The following is a 17,997-nucleotide window of genomic DNA, read 5'->3' as shown; positions in this document are numbered from 1 at the left end:
TATAAAGAGTGTCATGTCCCTTTCATATTCTACAACAGGGAAGGAAACCTTCGGCACTGCAGCTGTTGTGTACTACATCTCCCATGATGTTTTACCATTATTATGGCTGCAAAAGAGCATCATGAGACTTGTAGGCTACAACATCTGCAGAGAGGAAGGCTGCCTATACCTGCTCTACAACTTTTGAACTTTGAACTCACCACTGCAAAAGATAATTTAATTTGCTTAGGATCCTTTTCTGCCATGTCTAGCACTTTAGCCCTCTTCTCACATATTTTTTGAGCTCCACTTTTTTCCTTGCTTTTTGGTATGCTCTCCATATTTATCAATAAGGAATGAACTAAAAGGTTTGCTGGGCATCAAGCAAATAAAAGGGAGTAACAATTAGCCTAGGTATAAGGGCTTAGTACATATGCAGAATAAAAATTAAAGCTTTATATATGGTAATAAGCTAAGGTGACCCAAAGGTGAGAGCATGCCATGCCAGTGTGCTCCCACAGGTGAAAAGGGCACCACCGCACAGGCATCACTCACTGGAGCGCTGGGCATCTAGAGCAGCCCTTTGCAATGGAGCCCTAAAGCTCAACACACACTTTACAATCTGGTTGTACAATTTCCTTTAGATCTGCCGATGACAAAGTTTGCAAATTCATTTGGATTAATCTGCCCGAGGTGGCTGTGACTGCTGCGACCCTGGCAATTCCACCACTGTAACCCAGCAATATATTATGCAGAATAATGCCATCAGCTGTAGAAGACTACAACTCCCAGCAATACATTATACAGCAATGCAAAATAATGCCATCAGCCGTAGAAGACTACAACTCCCAGCAATACATTGCACAGCAATGCAGAATACCACCAGCTATAGAGGACATGCATTTCACAGCTCTGTAATGTTCATCCTGTTGCTTCATTGTGTTATTGGCCTTTGTACAATGATTAATTGAAGATTTTCCTTCAGCCAAAATATTATTGTTTTTGGAAAGGTTCAAGCCGAAACTGCTATGTAACTAATGTGGGTTTATAGAAGATGGTTGTTTAAAGTGTACCATGAACTTGAGAGTGATTTTATATGGGGATGCACTGGTACCGAGTATTTGGGCAAGCTTCCTGGTGGGGTCAGTTCCATGCTCCTGGAAGCACCAGTATCAGTATTTGGTATGGGCAAGTACCGAAATATAAATATCGGTACTCTTACTCGATAATAAATAACCAATATCGGTGCATCACTAATTTTATGTTAATGACATTTATCAGAACTATATATTCAATAAATTATTTTTTATGGAAATACTATGTTAAGTTGTTGATCTTAGGACCACCAAAAAATAAAACATTTTATATATAGGAGAACATACACCAGCAGGATTGCAGGGATCTGTAGTTTTACAGCAGGCAGAGCAACAGAATGCTCTTCTTTGAAATACTAATAAGTTCTGACCAATAACATAGCTGGAGCAGCAGGTTGAGCATTATAGAGCTGTGAGATGTAGTGTACAACACTGTGCGTAGTGTACAGCACCAGTTATGTGTGTTCATCGCATAGCACTGTGTGGTTTAAAGCAGAGGTCAAAGGTGTTATAGAGATTTCAGTGGTGTAACGCACAGTGCAGAGGTCAGTGGTGTGACGCACAGAGTACAGTGGTCAGCGGTGTAACGTAGAGCACAAAGATCAGTAATAACGCACAGTGCAGAGGTCAGTAATAAAACAGTAAAGAGGTCAGCAGTGTGACGCACAGTACAGTGGTCAGGGTGTGATACACAGTGTAGAGGTCAGTATGTAAGGAAGTGCAGAGATGACACAGAAAGAAAATGACTCACTGTGACTCCTTCCCTTTCCTGATATGGGTGCCTGCCCTTTTCCTCTCCTGGTAATGGTGGGGGTGGTGGGGGCAGGGCGTTGCCTGAACGTTCTGAGGTGGTTCCTCCAGCAGCCACCTGATGGTGTCCTCCATTTAGGTCCTGCACCGCACTACGCACCCAGCCAATAGTAAGTGTGCAGTCTCCCTCCCAGCCTATAGCAACAGAAGGGGGCGCAGGGAGCTGCCATGGCTGCCGAGGAGCCCCGATCACTGACACAACCATTCTCGAATGCAGCCAAACAGTGTCTTCTCCTCGGCCCCTGCAGTAGCAGACCGGCTGAGAGGGGAGAGGTGATACAAGGTGATACAAGTGATTGCACCGACGGGGGGCCGTTATTAAAGGCAACAGAGAGGCCTGGGGGCAATTGCCACCCTGCCCCCGTCCCAATCTGCCCCTGGTTGAGATTGTGTGTTCAACTCTGTGGCAGGAAGTGCAGAGTTTCTCGAATTTGTAGGTAGGTCCACATTGGCATAGGCTCTGCAGGGTTCAGGGAGTTTAAATCAGAAAGGGATCTAAACTCGCCCTGACGATCAAAGAACATTTTCACAGTCGGGGCGACGTCAGGAGACCAATGGCGGTCGAAAGATATGTGGAGACCTGGGGGAAAGGCTGACCGGGGTGATGGGACTGAGAAGGGATGATGGGATTCTGGGTGATGGGACTCATGCAGACCGGGGTGATGGGACTGAGAAGGGAAGAAAGATTCATCTTTCTACAGACCATGGCAAAGAGGTGCAAGGTAGTGCCCACCGTAGGGTGGGAGAGCAACTGAGCAGGAAGAAGGGATCGTTGAATCCAAGGCCAAGTGCCAATCAGCAAGTCTGAAAGGAGCTGCTCAATGTTGACTCAGTATGTATAGGGGGGGTGGACTGACCAATCTACAATACGGGACAAGTGACAAGCCCAGTAATAGTGTTGTATGTGGGGAAGACCAATCCCCCCCTGTTGGTTTGGAGCAGGTAAGGGTCGGGAAGATAATCCATGGGGAGCCATTGTTCCAAAGGAAGGCTCGGAACAGCATGTTTACCAAAGAGAAAAAGGCTTTAGGAATAGGTTTGGGCACAGTTTTGAAAAGGCGAGGAGGAGCAGTCCTCTTCAATATGGCTGCTAGGCCAAACCAAGAGAAAAGCGATTTATCATTCCTTCAAGCCTAGTCCTAGTTGGGAAAGTTGGGGGCCAACATTGAGGGAATATAGGTTTTGTAATTTGACAGGGAGTTTAATCCCTAGGTAAGTAATGGCCGAGTCCACCCAACTAAAAGGAAAGTGGGATTTACAGAAGTGAACCAATTAGTCTGGGAGCTAAATATTGAGCACTGAGGATTTGGAAAAGTTAATTTTAAAGAATGACAATGACTCAAATTCCTGGAATGCCTTAAGGAGGTTGGGAAGAGATATCCCTGGTTGGGTCAGAAAAAAGAGTAAGTTGTCCGCGAAAGCAGCTATTTTAAACTCCTTGTAAGGTGTAGGAAACCTGTGGATATTAATATCAGAGCGGATTCTCTGAATGAAGGGCTCCAATGCCAATCCAAAGAGCAAAAGCGATAGCGGGCAACTCTGTCTCGTGCCATTACGAATAGACAGAGATCTGTTCACTCGGATTCTAGCAATTGGGTTATGGTACAGTAGGGCTATGCAATCCATCATACGAGGGCTAAAACCAAGATGGTGCAAAGATGAAAATCGGTAGTCCCATGCTACTCTGTGTAACGAACTCCCCTTGATACGTTCCAGCTCCACTTAGGAGACGTCATGCCGCTCCTCCTCCCGCACGCCGACTGGCAAAATAAAACCGCAGGGTTTTCAATTGCCTAGCATCCTACTATTGAAGTGAACGCTGAGCAATAACCCCTGCGGTTATACAGACTCACCTCTCCCTGGACCGACAGTCTCCCTCAGCATAGTGGCACTCCTGCTGGATTAACAACCTCCCTGCTGCTACACCTTAGAAGGGAGCTTCATGTTGATTTAAGCTCCTTCCTCCTGCTTCATCTTAAAGGGAATCTTCTCCCCAGCAATGGACACTTGTGCAACCTCTTCAGCAACTGGATGACTAGTGCATATGGGTTCTACAAAACCGCAAGTACTTTGTTAAAACTTATTGGGTGCTGATCAGTAGATTATCTCCTTGCAAAACCGTACCTTACTTATAATTTGCACGCTGTGGAAACTGCATACTCGTCCGCTACTGACTCTGCTCTGCTAGATCTTGTTTATGGTGTGCTGCATTTATCAACCCCAACTTGATGTGTGTCACGATACCGAGCACGGGTGTCCCAACACCACATGCAGGTACCTATACAGGTGAACCGAATATGTGACCACACTGCAGATACCATAACAATCTTTGTGAATGATAGTTTAATAGATATACCAAACCACATAAACACAGACAATCCGACCATCACCCGCAAGAAACAGATAAGAACCACACTATATACAAACGGCAAATAACCCACAGAAGATAACAGGGCTGGTCATAACCTGGGGAGCAGGGCAACAAGAGGAGGGCCAGGAGTCACAGATCGGGAGACCTCAGGGGTAAGGGTCAAGAGTCAGGGTCCAAGGCAGAAACAGGATACTGGTTACAGGAGACAGGATACTGGTTACAGGAGACAGGATACTGGTTTACAGGTAAAGCGATTTATCATTCCTTCAAGCCTAGTCCTAGTTGGGAAAGTTGGGGGCCAACATTGAGGGAATATAGGTTTTGTAATTTGACAGGGAGTTTAATCCCTAGGTAAGTAATGGCCGAGTCCACCCAACTAAAAGGAAAGTGGGATTTACAGAAGTGAACCAATTAGTCTGGGAGCTAAATATTGAGCACTGAGGATTTGGAAAAGTTAATTTTAAAGAATGACAATGACTCAAATTCCTGGAATGCCTTAAGGAGGTTGGGAAGAGATATCCCTGGTTGGGTCAGAAAAAAGAGTAAGTTGTCCGCGAAAGCAGCTATTTTAAACTCCTTGTAAGGTGTAGGAAACCTGTGGATATTAATATCAGAGCGGATTCTCTGAATGAAGGGCTCCAATGCCAATCCAAAGAGCAAAAGCGATAGCGGGCAACTCTGTCTCGTGCCATTACGAATAGACAGAGATCTGTTCACTCGGATTCTAGCAATTGGGTTATGGTACAGTAGGGCTATGCAATCCATCATACGAGGGCTAAAACCAAGATGGTGCAAAGATGAAAATCGGTAGTCCCATGCTACTCTGTGTAACGAACTCCCCTTGATACGTTCCAGCTCCACTTAGGAGACGTCATGCCGCTCCTCCTCCCGCACGCCGACTGGCAAAATAAAACCGCAGGGTTTTCAATTGCCTAGCATCCTACTATTGAAGTGAACGCTGAGCAATAACCCCTGCGGTTATACAGACTCACCTCTCCCTGGACCGACAGTCTCCCTCAGCATAGTGGCACTCCTGCTGGATTAACAACCTCCCTGCTGCTACACCTTAGAAGGGAGCTTCATGTTGATTTAAGCTCCTTCCTCCTGCTTCATCTTAAAGGGAATCTTCTCCCCAGCAATGGACACTTGTGCAACCTCTTCAGCAACTGGATGACTAGTGCATATGGGTTCTACAAAACCGCAAGTACTTTGTTAAAACTTATTGGGTGCTGATCAGTAGATTATCTCCTTGCAAAACCGTACCTTACTTATAATTTGCACGCTGTGGAAACTGCATACTCGTCCGCTACTGACTCTGCTCTGCTAGATCTTGTTTATGGTGTGCTGCATTTATCAACCCCAACTTGATGTGTGTCACGATACCGAGCACGGGTGTCCCAACACCACATGCAGGTACCTATACAGGTGAACCGAATATGTGACCACACTGCAGATACCATAACAATCTTTGTGAATGATAGTTTAATAGATATACCAAACCACATAAACACAGACAATCCGACCATCACCCGCAAGAAACAGATAAGAACCACACTATATACAAACGGCAAATAACCCACAGAAGATAACAGGGCTGGTCATAACCTGGGGAGCAGGGCAACAAGAGGAGGGCCAGGAGTCACAGATCGGGAGACCTCAGGGGTAAGGGTCAAGAGTCAGGGTCCAAGGCAGAAACAGGATACTGGTTACAGGAGACAGGATACTGGTTACAGGAGACAGGATACTGGTTTACAGGAAGCAGGATACTGGTTTACAGGAAACAGGATATGGTAACAATACTGAGGCACAGGCCTCACAGCAGGGAGAGGTTAAATACCCTCCCAGAGCATCACCAGGTGGTGACTTAATTGCTGGCAGACACCTGCAGGTGAGCATTGGAACTGCAGGATCAGGTTCCAGCTCCACAGTGCCACCCGGAGGTTCTCTGGTCCCAAACATTGTGTCTGTTGCCGCTGTGTATTGTTAAACTTGTGCATCGCTGCTCCCATCCACTGCAGCCCTTCATAGAATGCCTGCCAATGATTGATGTATACTATTGACATTGTCATAGCTAAGACTGTCATCAAAATACAAATCCCATCTGCCATACCATACTCTTATATTGTAGAAGTGGTGAAATTGTATCTCTTATGACTAGGATTTCCTGAGATCAACTATTAGTTGCTCAGAAGGAGTGATATGTTTGTTAGACTCCTCATTTAGCCACCTTTGGTTGTTTCCCTATTATTCCAACATTTTTTTAAGATCACGTACCCCAATAGGTGTATGAAGGAATACATCTGTGGGAAGTACGTGAGCAATCCACTTCCACTTCTCCCAAACTACGGTAAATGATGTTACCAGTTCCCACAACCTCCTTCACACCATAAGGGGGGCATATTGCGGGACTGAATGCTGACCTACCGTATCCCAGATACAATCTAGTTGAAGTTGACTGTTATCCATACCTGCTCGATTATTCCCCTCCGCAGCTGAGATCTCAACAGTACAGATAACAGTGTTGCTCAGTTAGATTGTTACACTCTGTCAAACGCCTTCTCAGCATCGGTGGACAAAAGGAAGCCCGCATGACCCTGGCTCCTGAGCCAGTGATGGAGGCCGATCGCCTTAGTGGTATTGTCCCTCGCCTCTCTTCCGGGGATGAATCCCGCCTGGTCACTATCAATAATACTAGAGAGAAGAGGCAAGAGGCAGTTGGCTATTATCCTCGCATGGAGCTTGATGTCGACAATTAGAAGGGATATGGGGCGATAATTTGCACATGAGGTGACATCCTTCCCAGGCTTCAGTAGAACAGTGATATGCGCTTCCAAAGGATGGGGTGAGTTGTGAGGAAGGCAAGGAATTTGGGGATGCAGGGTTGTAAAGTCGCGTGTAGAAGGTCCGAAATTGGGATGCAATACTTGGCGTGTCAGGATGTTTAGTCCCATCCACGCCCTTGATTTTGGAAATGGAGTGAGAGGCCGTTTGGCGTTTCAGGGCCCGAGCTAGAAACTTACCCGCTTTATTGCCGTGTTCATAGTATATTTTGCTGCGGACAGTGAAAGCCTTTTTCGTATTCGCGTTTAACAGATGAAGAAGGTCAATGCAGGCTTGGCTCAGTTCTGTCAAGTAAGATAATGCCAGAGAGTGTTTGTGAAGTTCTTCCAGTGTAGCTATCCGTGCAAGGAGGGAGGTGTAACAAGCCTTTCGTTGTTTGTGGATGTGAGTTTGAATGCGTATAAACTCCTCTCTGATAACGCTCTTGTGGGCCACCCACAACATTAGCGGAGAGAAGCAAGTGCCCACGTTGAGAGAAAAGTATTCAGAGAGTTTGTTTTGAATCTGAGAAACATAGGCAGCCTCCCACAATGTGCTGGGGTTACGTTTCCAGTTACGAGAGTGGGTAGCATGCGTGGGGAATTTGACAGTCATGGAAATTGGGCTCATGGTCGGAAAGGAGCATGGGCTCAATCGTGCCCCACGCTTCAGGTTAGGCAGATCACGCTGGGTGAGAAAGAAAAAGTCCAGTCTGGAATAGGAGTGTGGTTGGGAAAAGAAGGTAAAGTCTTTCACATTGGGGTGGAGGATACTCCAAGTTTCGTGGAGGTGGAAAAAGATCAGAAGCTTCTTAGGGGTGAATCAGTTTTTTATTAGCATATTTCACAGGACGCTAACAATTCGTCACAGAATACAAAACAAGAGAATCGTGAGGGGAGAAGGTTGAGGGGATGCAGTCGATTCACTAGGGGGGGTCCAGGGTAGGACCCTAACATCTACCGGGCTCAGATCCTGTTCTATCAGCACTGACGGTTTGAGCTGTGAAGAAAGGGCTGGAAACCAGTCCAATATTCTGGCTAGGAGTGCGGCTCGGTGATAAATCTCGAAGTCGTGCAGGCCCACTCCCCCCCGCGCTTTGTGCCCACACAGAGTCATATATCGTATGCGGGAGTAACCCTTTTTCCAAATTAAGCGGTTTTCCAAAGAGCGCAAAGTATTGAAAACATTTTCGGGGTACCGATAGGGATAGTTTGGAAGATACACAATAGTTTAGGGAGGGTTTCCATCTTCAAGGTGTCTATTTTGCCAAACCAGGATAACGTTGCATTATGATAAGACTCAAAAGTGTGGCGCAAGGAGCTGAGGAGGGGTAAGTAGTTTAAGTGGAAAAGATCCGACAAGTTGGAGGGGATTGCGGTGCTTAGGTAAGTAATAGACCGGGTTTGCCATTGAAAAGGGAAATTGCTACGTAAGAGAGCAAGAGTGGAAGGGTCTAGCGTGAGATTCAAAGCAGATGATTTAGACATATTAACTTTAAAATTACTGAATCTACCAAATCTATGGGATTACACTAACAGTGCCGGGATACTGATATGGGGACAGGTGATGTATAAAAGTAGATCATCCGCAAATAAAGACATCTAATGATGAAAGGAGGTAGTGGAAATGCCGTGGATATCTAAGTTCGAACATATCGCCTGTGCCAAGTGTTCCATCACAATGACATGAAGGGGAGAAAGAGGGCATCCCTGTCTAGTGCCATTGGAGATAAAGAACGGGGCTGAAAATGTGCCATTCACCATTACCCGTGCCGTCGGGGAGGAATACAGGGACATGATTTTGGCAAGGATAGCCGGCCCCAAACAAATTTGGAGCAGGGCTTGGCGGAGGAATCCCCAGTCAACTCGATCAACGCCTTCTCAGCATCACTAGACACTAAGCAGGCCTTGGTGTTACGTTTATGAATGCGAGAGATCAGATAAATTGTCTTGGCGGTGTTGTCCCTAGCCTCCCTTCCCAGTACAAAGACAATTTGTTCCGGATTAATGATGGATGACAAAAATGAAATTGGCCTATAATCCAGAGAGAAGTTTCTTTACCGGGTTTGGGAATAACACATATGTCTGCCTCGAACATGGTAGAGGGAAAAGGATGCGCTTCGTCAACTGAGTTAAAGGTGCGGGTCAAGATCGGTGATAAAAGATCAGAGAGAGCTTTGTAAAACCGGGGGGAATAGCCGTCTTGGCCCGCACATTTACCAGTCTTAAGGGCACGGATAGCAATATCAACCTCGGACTGGGAGTAGGGGGATTCCAATCCAAGTGTGATAGCAGGATCTAAAATCGGCAGAACAATCTGCTCTTTATCTTGTTCCAATGATTCAGAGGGGCTTCCGGAGAGTGGGGCAGAAGGGGGGCCGGGAGATTGTAAAAGTCAGAATAGTAGCGACAGAATTCACCGGCTATACCCAACGTAGAGTGAAGTAGATCGAGGACCAGAGCGAAAAGGGATAAAGGCACACGGAGGTCGGGGATGCAAAGTTCTAGCTAGATGTCGTCCACATTTATTAGCGGACTCATGTCGTACTTTACATGCTCGATCCCGTGCTATGCGCGACCTAGAGTCCAAAATAGACAACAGCTCACGGCTGGCGTTAGATAATTCCACGAAAGTGGCATCAAGCCGGGTAGATTTGTGGAAGCCCTCAAGTGTAACAATAGAGGTTAGAAGGTCCGGGATACAGGCTGCTCTAGCCCTTTTGAGGCGGGAGCCATGTTTTATAAAAATGCCTCATACCACACATTTTAATGCTTCCTATTGGGTCAGCGGGTGAGTTGGATCAGCGGCATGATCGTTAGAGAAATGTTGAACTGAGGTCTGAATCTCAGCCAAACAGATTGGATGGTCCAATAGATTGTCGTTTAAACGCCACGAGAAATGGGCGTGTGGGACAGTGGGGACTCCGAAAGCTAGAAAAATGGGAGCATGATAGTAGTTGTTGTGCTAGAAAAAAAGTACTGTTCGAGATGTGTGCCGGGGAGAAATAATTGTAGTCTCTCTCGGAGGCATGCAGGGCTCGCCACATATCAATCAGTCTAAGCTGGAGCAATAAACTTTTTAATTTGGAGAGGGATGAAGGAGATAAGGGTGACTTATCGGATGAGGAGTCAAGACTGCGCACCAGGGTTAGGTTGAAGTCTCACCCAGGATCTGATTAGGACATCCGAAATTCTCCAGAGCCGTGAGCATGGACGCAAGAAAGCGCAGCTGATCCTGATTAGGGAAATAAACATTAGCCAGGGTGTAAACATGACCAAAAAGTTGAACTTTCAAAAAGTGGAACCTGCCCAGAGGGTCATGTTGTTGTTGCAGGATCTCGGGTTGAAGGGGTTTGTGGAAGGCTATAGAGACACACTTGGAGCGTGCAACTGAATTAGTGCTGTGATACCAAGCTGAGTAAAATTCGGACGGCATCAGAGGAGTGGTATCACTGCGGAAATGAGCTCCCTGCAAGAACAAGACACCCACATTGCATTTATGGAAATGATAAAGCACCTGGCTCCGTTTCTGCGGAATGTTAAAGCCCGCACATTTAAGGTAGCTAAGGTGATATAGGGGTTAGCCATCATGGGAGCTTAAAAAGGTAGGCCGTGGAACTACACCCATCCCCCAAGGTAGGGGAAAGAGTAGTGGAGAGGAAGGAAGGAGACATAAAGGCGGTGGGGGAGAGAAAAGGAGGGAAAGAGCGAAAAAAGGAAATGGGTTCTCTTACACCATCTAGTGGTGCTGAGAGAGAATGGCAAGGAAATAAACCACATCATGAACCAAAAAGCACAATAAACATTCAAGAGGTCATTGGGGGTAACATGGAAGGCACAGGGAGTTTCTCCCACTCCAGGGCATGCATAGATAACATGAATAAAGTAGCCAAGGGCTACAAGATAATTGGGCATATTAAACAAGTAACAGAAAACATGTATATAAACGATATACAAAAATGTAGATAGTAAACAACAGCAGCATATGTGGTCAGCAACAAAACCACTTGAAACAGCACAGGTAGGCATCGGGCATCATCCGGCGAAAGGCTGACGGCAATGATCCATCAGGATGGAGAAAGGGATGTAGAGGTGGATGGGACATCAGTCAGGTGTGAAAGGCGGACGAGGCCTCTGTGCGTCCGGTGGGTTTCCTCGATTTCTTTGACCAGGAGGAGAGTGAGACAAAGCCAGGCAGGGTCGGTTTAATCAGCCAGTCCGGTAAGGCGATGTGAGGAAGTTCCAACTTGCCCAAGAAGGCTGGGAGACTACCCAGGGAGCTGAAATTGGCCGACTTGCCATCATGTTGAACAATAAGCTGAAAGGGAAAATCCCATCTGTATTTAATGTTGCGTTGACGGAGCCTGTCAAGTGGTCGCAGAGCCCTGCGAAGGGAGAGTGTGTGGCCCGAAAGGTCAGGCTGTAGGGAGATAGGAGTGTCATTAAACAGGAATAGTTTCCTGCATACGAGCAGCCCGCATGATAGCCTCTTTAATTTTGAAAAAATTAATCCGACAAATGACCTCTCTGGGGTTGGATTGGTCTGGACGTCTGGCCCCAGTGCCTTATGTATCCTGTCCACTTCTATAGGGGACTTCTTGGGCTAATTCAGGATTTGGTTAAAGAGAGCAATCGCAGCAGATTTCAAGTCTTTGGACTCAATGGACTCCAGAAGACCGCAAATGCGAATATTGTTGCAACAGTTTTTCTATTTTCCTGGTCATCCTGCTGATATATCAATTGATGCAATAACACAGTGTGTTCCTGTAATGTAGTATCATGCAGGAGTATCCGGGAGCGTAATTCTGAGGATGTTTGTTCAATGTCCTCTAGTCTGGAGCTCAGATCTTTCTTTAAGGTGGACATTTCCATCTTATATGTGTGCTCAAATCGTGCAAAACAGGATTCAATGTCCTTCTTAGTGGGCATGGCTTTAATGTATGCCTCCATGTCCCAGCCCCCATGGGAGCTGAGAGAAGCTTGAGACAGGCTCCTGGAACAATGGGAGAGCCCTCCTGAGCTATGGGGGGAGTGGGGCCCCATAATCTGGCTCACCTGCTCCAGGGTTGCAAACTTCGGAGTGTGCTGGAGAAAGCTCCGGCGGCGCCATCTTGGCTGCACCAGGGGGGGATAGCCACAGAGGCCGCTGGTGCCGTCCGGGTGAAAAAACGCGTCAGTTCTCATGGAGCGGGACCCTTATGAAGCTGCCTCTTCCCCTTTTTGCCTGCTGTGCGGGGATGATTCTGCTGCTGCCGGCGGTATAGAGAGCCCTTACGAGCGGGAGACGATCCGACACACGTCTCACCGCTCCATGCGCCAAGCCATGCCCCTCGTCAGAAGCTTCTTAATCGCGCATAGGCATCGGAAAGGAATTGACAATTTATCTGTAAATGAATCCAGGAGGGGAGTCAATGGCACGTTAAAATCACCTCCCAGAATTAGCATTCCTACAGCAAAATTTCTCATTAGAGAGCATATTTTACGAAGAAAGACTTGCCTTATATTGGTACAGTAAAAGTTGTCTATAGTTACTGGAGTGTTGTTAAATGTGCTCTTGAGCAAAAGATAGCGACTCTCGGTGGAGGTGACCTTTCCGGGGGCCAGAACGCTTCGTACCATTCCGAGAGATCCATGAGCGAGATGCAAAGCTGGTCATAGAGGCGTTGCAGGTCAGCTGGAGCCGTGAGGAGGATAGTACGGCCTGAGGAAGTGGCTGCCAGACCAACAGGAAACCACCATCTGTAGGTGATGCCGCGGCAACTGAGGGATTGCAGCAGGGGTCGGAGATCCCTGTTGTAGAGTGATGTGCGAAAGGTCCTGGAACAGTTGTACCTCTGCGTCATGGAAGAGGGCACATTGTCTTTCCCTGACTCTATGAAGGATGTCTTCTTTCAGGCAAAAGTCCACCAGGCAGCACATGACATCTCGAGGAGGATCAGTATCCCGCGGCCTCTAGGGCGGAGCGTGCAGTGAAACCGCTCCATGGAGACCGGCAACTCCGGTGGTCTGTCGAAGAGGTCGTTAAAGATATGCAGAAGTGTAGGTTTCAATTGGTCCGAGTCGACCGTTTCGGGTATGCCTCTCACTCTTATGGTGTGTCGACAGTCACGATTGTTGAGATCTTCCAGGTGTCGGTGCATCTCCAGCAAGCGGGCATTATGAGTGGTAGTCATCCGCTGGATGCTCCGTATAAAGGAAGAATGGCGAGAGGACACATGCTCGACTGTTTGGATGCGGTTGGCCAGGGAGTAAACGTTTGCTTTCAAATTTTATATCGCTGCTGATAACGTGGATTTGATATCCTGGGCTATTGAATTAAGATCCAACATGCGGAGCATTTGGCACATAAGAGCTAAGAGGTCAGATTGCGGGTGATTCGAGTCATCCAGCAACTCCCTGTCAGGGCTTCTACTGGTACGGTAAACAGCTGAAGTCGATGGCGCCGCGTTCCCAACGTGGCGCTCAGACGGCTGGAAACGAAACAGCTCCGTGAGGTTGCGGCCGAGCTGGAAACCCGGGTCTTGAGGTGCTTTGGTCGCCAGGGTATTTCTTCCGGTTTTCCCCACAGTTTCAGGTAGGGAGTGCACTGCTAGAAGTGAAAAGAAGGGACCCCAGGTGCCGGAGGAGAGGGTCTAGACGTCCATCTTGGTCTCAGGCCACACACCCCCAAGTATTATTATTTTATACACATTACATTTTTTTAACCAATACTGCACAATGGAGAGTACTTTCATGTTTTTGAGCATTGGTGCCTAAATGAAAAAAGAGAAAAACTAACCAATCCTTAAAAGATATAGAAGGATCCTGGAAGCCAGTTCATCGGTTAAGAGTGGCAAAGAAAGGGGAGAAACAAATGATACATGGTAAGCCCGTCAAAGGTGAACAACAACAGCTGGTGAATGCGGATTCACATGATTTAAACACAAATAAAGGAAAAAGAGCATGGTGGTTAACAGAAAAAGAACACTGACCGTTTGGACCAAACAGTAGATTTAAAAAAAGACTTTAATCTAATTTATTTTTTCAATATTATGTTTATTTAGTACATACAGAATTGGTTTTACGTTTCTTGGAGCATAGAGGTTACACAACACAGATGCTATATAGTTATGTATCATTATTAGTTCACTTAGGGATCCACAGTTAATTGCAGCGCAGTGTTGTTTATTTTTGCTGTCAGGAACTAAGTTAAAATGACCACAGAGTATCAAGGAGCCCTTCTGGACTTTAGATAGGAGCTTAAATAAACGTTTCAAGAATCAAATTTGGCGAACATTTTGGAGTATAGATGTTAACTATGGTACTGTATATATAACATTGTCAAGTATGGCCACCAGTATAATATAATGACCCGCCTGGTGGATTATTACATTTTGCTTAGTAAAGGCTACATTTTTCTTAATCGCTATCAAAACACCCCTCTTTTTTTTGTTCGGCATGTTGGAGAACAGATGAGGAAATTCACTATGGGAACAAGAAGGAGCTGCCCCCTCTTTAAAATGGGTCTCTTGGATACAAATAGCATCTGCCTTGGAGGAGACAGCTTCCCTCAAGGCAGAGCATTTGACAGGGTGGTTTAGGCCCCGGACATTAAAAGAAACAAGCTTCAAGTCAGATGATACAAGCATTGGGATGTTGAATTAGCTGCATAACTTACATAGTCAATGGTCCATACTGTGATGGGTAGAAGTAGGAAGTGAGAGGCTTCAAAACCAAGCAGGTAGAGTGAATAGTCCTCGCACAAGCATCTGGAGGAAAGATTGTTGACACTGGAGAAAACATTAAACACATTATTTTTGTTTAAAAGCATAACAATGGCCATATCCAATAGCCGAGAAGGTTAAAACAAATAATTAACAGGAAGATGTAAGCAGTACAACACTGCTCAAATTAACTGGGGTGGTAGTGTTAGAGCTACACAATAATATGTGAGGGCTCCAGAATTCACGTTATGAGGTAAAACAAAAAATTGAGATTCCAGACATCCTTCAAGTCTTGCTTTTAGAATATCGTGCAGCTGGTTGCCACTAGGATGATGTTTTCTTCAGGGTAGGAGTAGAGGAAGCAGGAAGATCTGCTACAAGATCGATGTTCGCAGCAGTTTAGCACCATCTTCCACAGAGGAGATGACATAAAATGTTCCTTTGTTGTTGATGATTTTCATGGGGTATCCCCCACGATAAGAAATGTGCTCATTACGTAGAGTTCTGGTGACTGGTCCCAGTTGTTTGAGAAGGTTAAGCGTATGCTGTGACTGGCCAGGAAAAAAATGCAGCCGAGAGAAGCGCTTAGGTAGGTGATCCATATTGTGTATCGTAGCTAGGAGGTACTTTTTGACATGGAAAAAAGTGAATGCACAATATCACATCTCTGTTTTTTTTTATCTGGGAGGAATAACAGCTACAGTGTACATTTTATAGTTAAGTCATGTCTTACCTGCTGAATGTTTACAGTTATGTCATTTTAGTTTATTTTATAAAAGTATTTAATTTATCGTTTAGGAACTTGAAGAAAATTACACCAGGGCATATTCAGAAGCACTATCAGCTTTTGGAAATGGTTCCTTATTTGTGGAGAAATTTATTGAAAAACCTCGCCACATAGAAGTGCAGATACTTGGTAAGTAAAATAACTGTGTCTTATATTTTGCGTGTGCATGTTGTGACTGAGAGCCAGTGTTAAGAAGAGAGGAGGAGATGGACTGAACAGGTCTTGGAACATTATCAGCCTTCTGGTAAGTGTTACATAGTTAGTCAGGTTGAAAAAGACACAAGTCCATCAAGTTCAACCTAAAGTAGTATTGGTGCACCAGAAGACTCAGCTGCTGCCGATTCATGTAAATCATATCCTCCAGTCTGGCAAGACAAGTTTGTATACAAATACAGAAGTCACAATCTATTTTCACAGGGTTTTATGTTCAGTGTGCTTTCAACATGCATATCTTCCTTCACTCTGCACCTCATCTTGGAGAGGAGGGAAATTTATTGAAAAACCTCGCCACATAGAAGTGCAGATACTTGGTAAGTAAAATAACTGTGTCTTATATTTTGCGTGTGCATGTTGTGACTGAGAGCCAGTGTTAAGAAGAGAGGAGGAGATGGACTGAACAGGTCTTGGAACATTATCAGCCTTCTGGTAAGTGTTACATAGTTAGTCAGGTTGAAAAAGACACAAGTCCATCAAGTTCAACCTAAAGTAGTATTGGTGCACCAGAAGACTCAGCTGCTGCCGATTCATGTAAATCATATCCTCCAGTCTGGCAAGACAAGTTTGTATACAAATACAGAAGTCACAATCTATTTTCACAGGGTTTTATGTTCAGTGTGCTTTCAACATGCATATCTTCCTTCACTCTGCACCTCATCTTGGAGAGGAGGGAAATTTTAAGAAGAGCGCTGTCTTAATGTTCCCCAGAATACACTGACCCAGATTCCAGAATAAAGCAGGTGACCTTCTTTTTCCCACAACTTAATTGCAGTAGCAGACTGTGTAAACCCTATTGCCTCCCACACACATTATTTCAGTAGCATATGTGTTCACCCTCTTCCACATGTCATTGCAGAAGCACACTGTGATCTGTACTATCCCTCTAAGTGCAGTAGCGATTCTCTATTTACGACATATCCTGTGTTTCTTGTTCAAACAGAGAATTCAAGGGGGATACTGGGGTTAATTTCAAAGTGACCCACAGGCAGTGATTTCAGCTAAGAGTGTGGACTCGTTCAAGAAGCTTTTGGACGGTTTCCTTAGGGACCGTAATATACAGGGGTACAGGAACTATCAAAAATGCGATCACACAGGGACCTATACATGCACACAACAGGATGGACTTATGTCTTCAACCTCAAATGCTATTTTACAGGGGGGTGGGGGGGGGGGGATCAGCTGATGGCTCAGTAAGTTGTGTACACACGAGGCTCCTGATTTCCTCTCCCCCTCCGGCATTTCTCTACTGATCAAAGCATTTTTAGGTGCAAAATTGGGCAATACCGAACATCAGAAGAATATCCCTGTCACCGGGAGATCTAAAGCTAGACATCTCCATACCTTTTTTTAGCCTTCCCAGACGAGCAAGCCTGTGTCTCCAGTTTTGAAGGGGTCGCCAGAGGTTATCTCGGAACCTTCGCCTCAAGCCTCCCCTGCTATGAGTTCAGAAGCATTTCCTCTGTGCATTCCGGTGGAGGGCTGTGGGGAGGAGGGGAGTCCTACTGACCGAGAGTTGACAGCTGAGGAGGGGGTCACTTAGTGTGCATATTCGCTCCTTGCCTATGAAGACAGACTTGGAAAAATATTTCCTACGCCTAGAAAAACTGCATAAAGCAGACATGGCAGATCTGAAAGCGGATATTGCTCAGTTTGGAGTACATTTGAAGGGAGTTGAACAAATAGCTGAACGGATGCTGGACAGACTGCATACTCACCATCAGATCTTGAACGATCATACGGCACAAATACAGAATCTGTCATACCAACTGGACGATCGGGAGAATCATTCCACGTGCAACGATATTAGGATAAGGGGAATCCCGGAATTGATTAAAACAGAAGAACTTATTTCAAGGCTACGTGCTTTTTTTAATCTACTATTAGCTAAAAGCAAGGACTCGGAGTTTGAAATTGATAGCGCCCATAGGATACTGGGCGCTCGATCTTTGGATGCAGAAAGACACAGAGATATCATCTATAGAATTCACTTTTATTCTATTAACCCCTTCATGACTGAGGCCTTTTTTTCATTTTTTGCACCCATGTTATATTCCACATTTTAGGCCTGAAAATGACTTAATGACCTTAATGTTGGTATCGGCAAGTACATGAGGGGATGTACTTGTACTTGTACTTGGTCCGGAAAAAGTGGCATCGGGACATCCCTACTTAAAACCCCCAAACTTTATATATTTTCTGAATGCCAAGACCCTATAGA

At 45.6% G+C, this 17,997-nt stretch overlaps 1 protein-coding gene across 1 annotated transcript in view; it reads left to right on the top strand.

Moving 5' to 3' along the window:
• LOC108797816 (pyruvate carboxylase, mitochondrial-like) overlaps positions 1-17,997 on the top strand; it is a 433,030-nt gene that overhangs the window by 94,713 nt on the left and 320,320 nt on the right. The window contains exon 6 of the mRNA XM_018569492.1: positions 15,575-15,692. Coding sequence (XP_018424994.1) covers positions 15,575-15,692 — 118 coding nt within the window. The remainder of the gene's footprint in view (positions 1-15,574; positions 15,693-17,997) is intronic.

This window comes from Nanorana parkeri, unplaced genomic scaffold (assembly GCF_000935625.1).
Source record: "Nanorana parkeri isolate BGI_ZX_2015 unplaced genomic scaffold, ASM93562v1 scaffold1343, whole genome shotgun sequence".
NCBI classification, from domain to species: domain Eukaryota; kingdom Metazoa; phylum Chordata; class Amphibia; order Anura; family Dicroglossidae; genus Nanorana; species Nanorana parkeri.
This window is presented reverse-complemented; position numbering and strand designations above follow the sequence as displayed.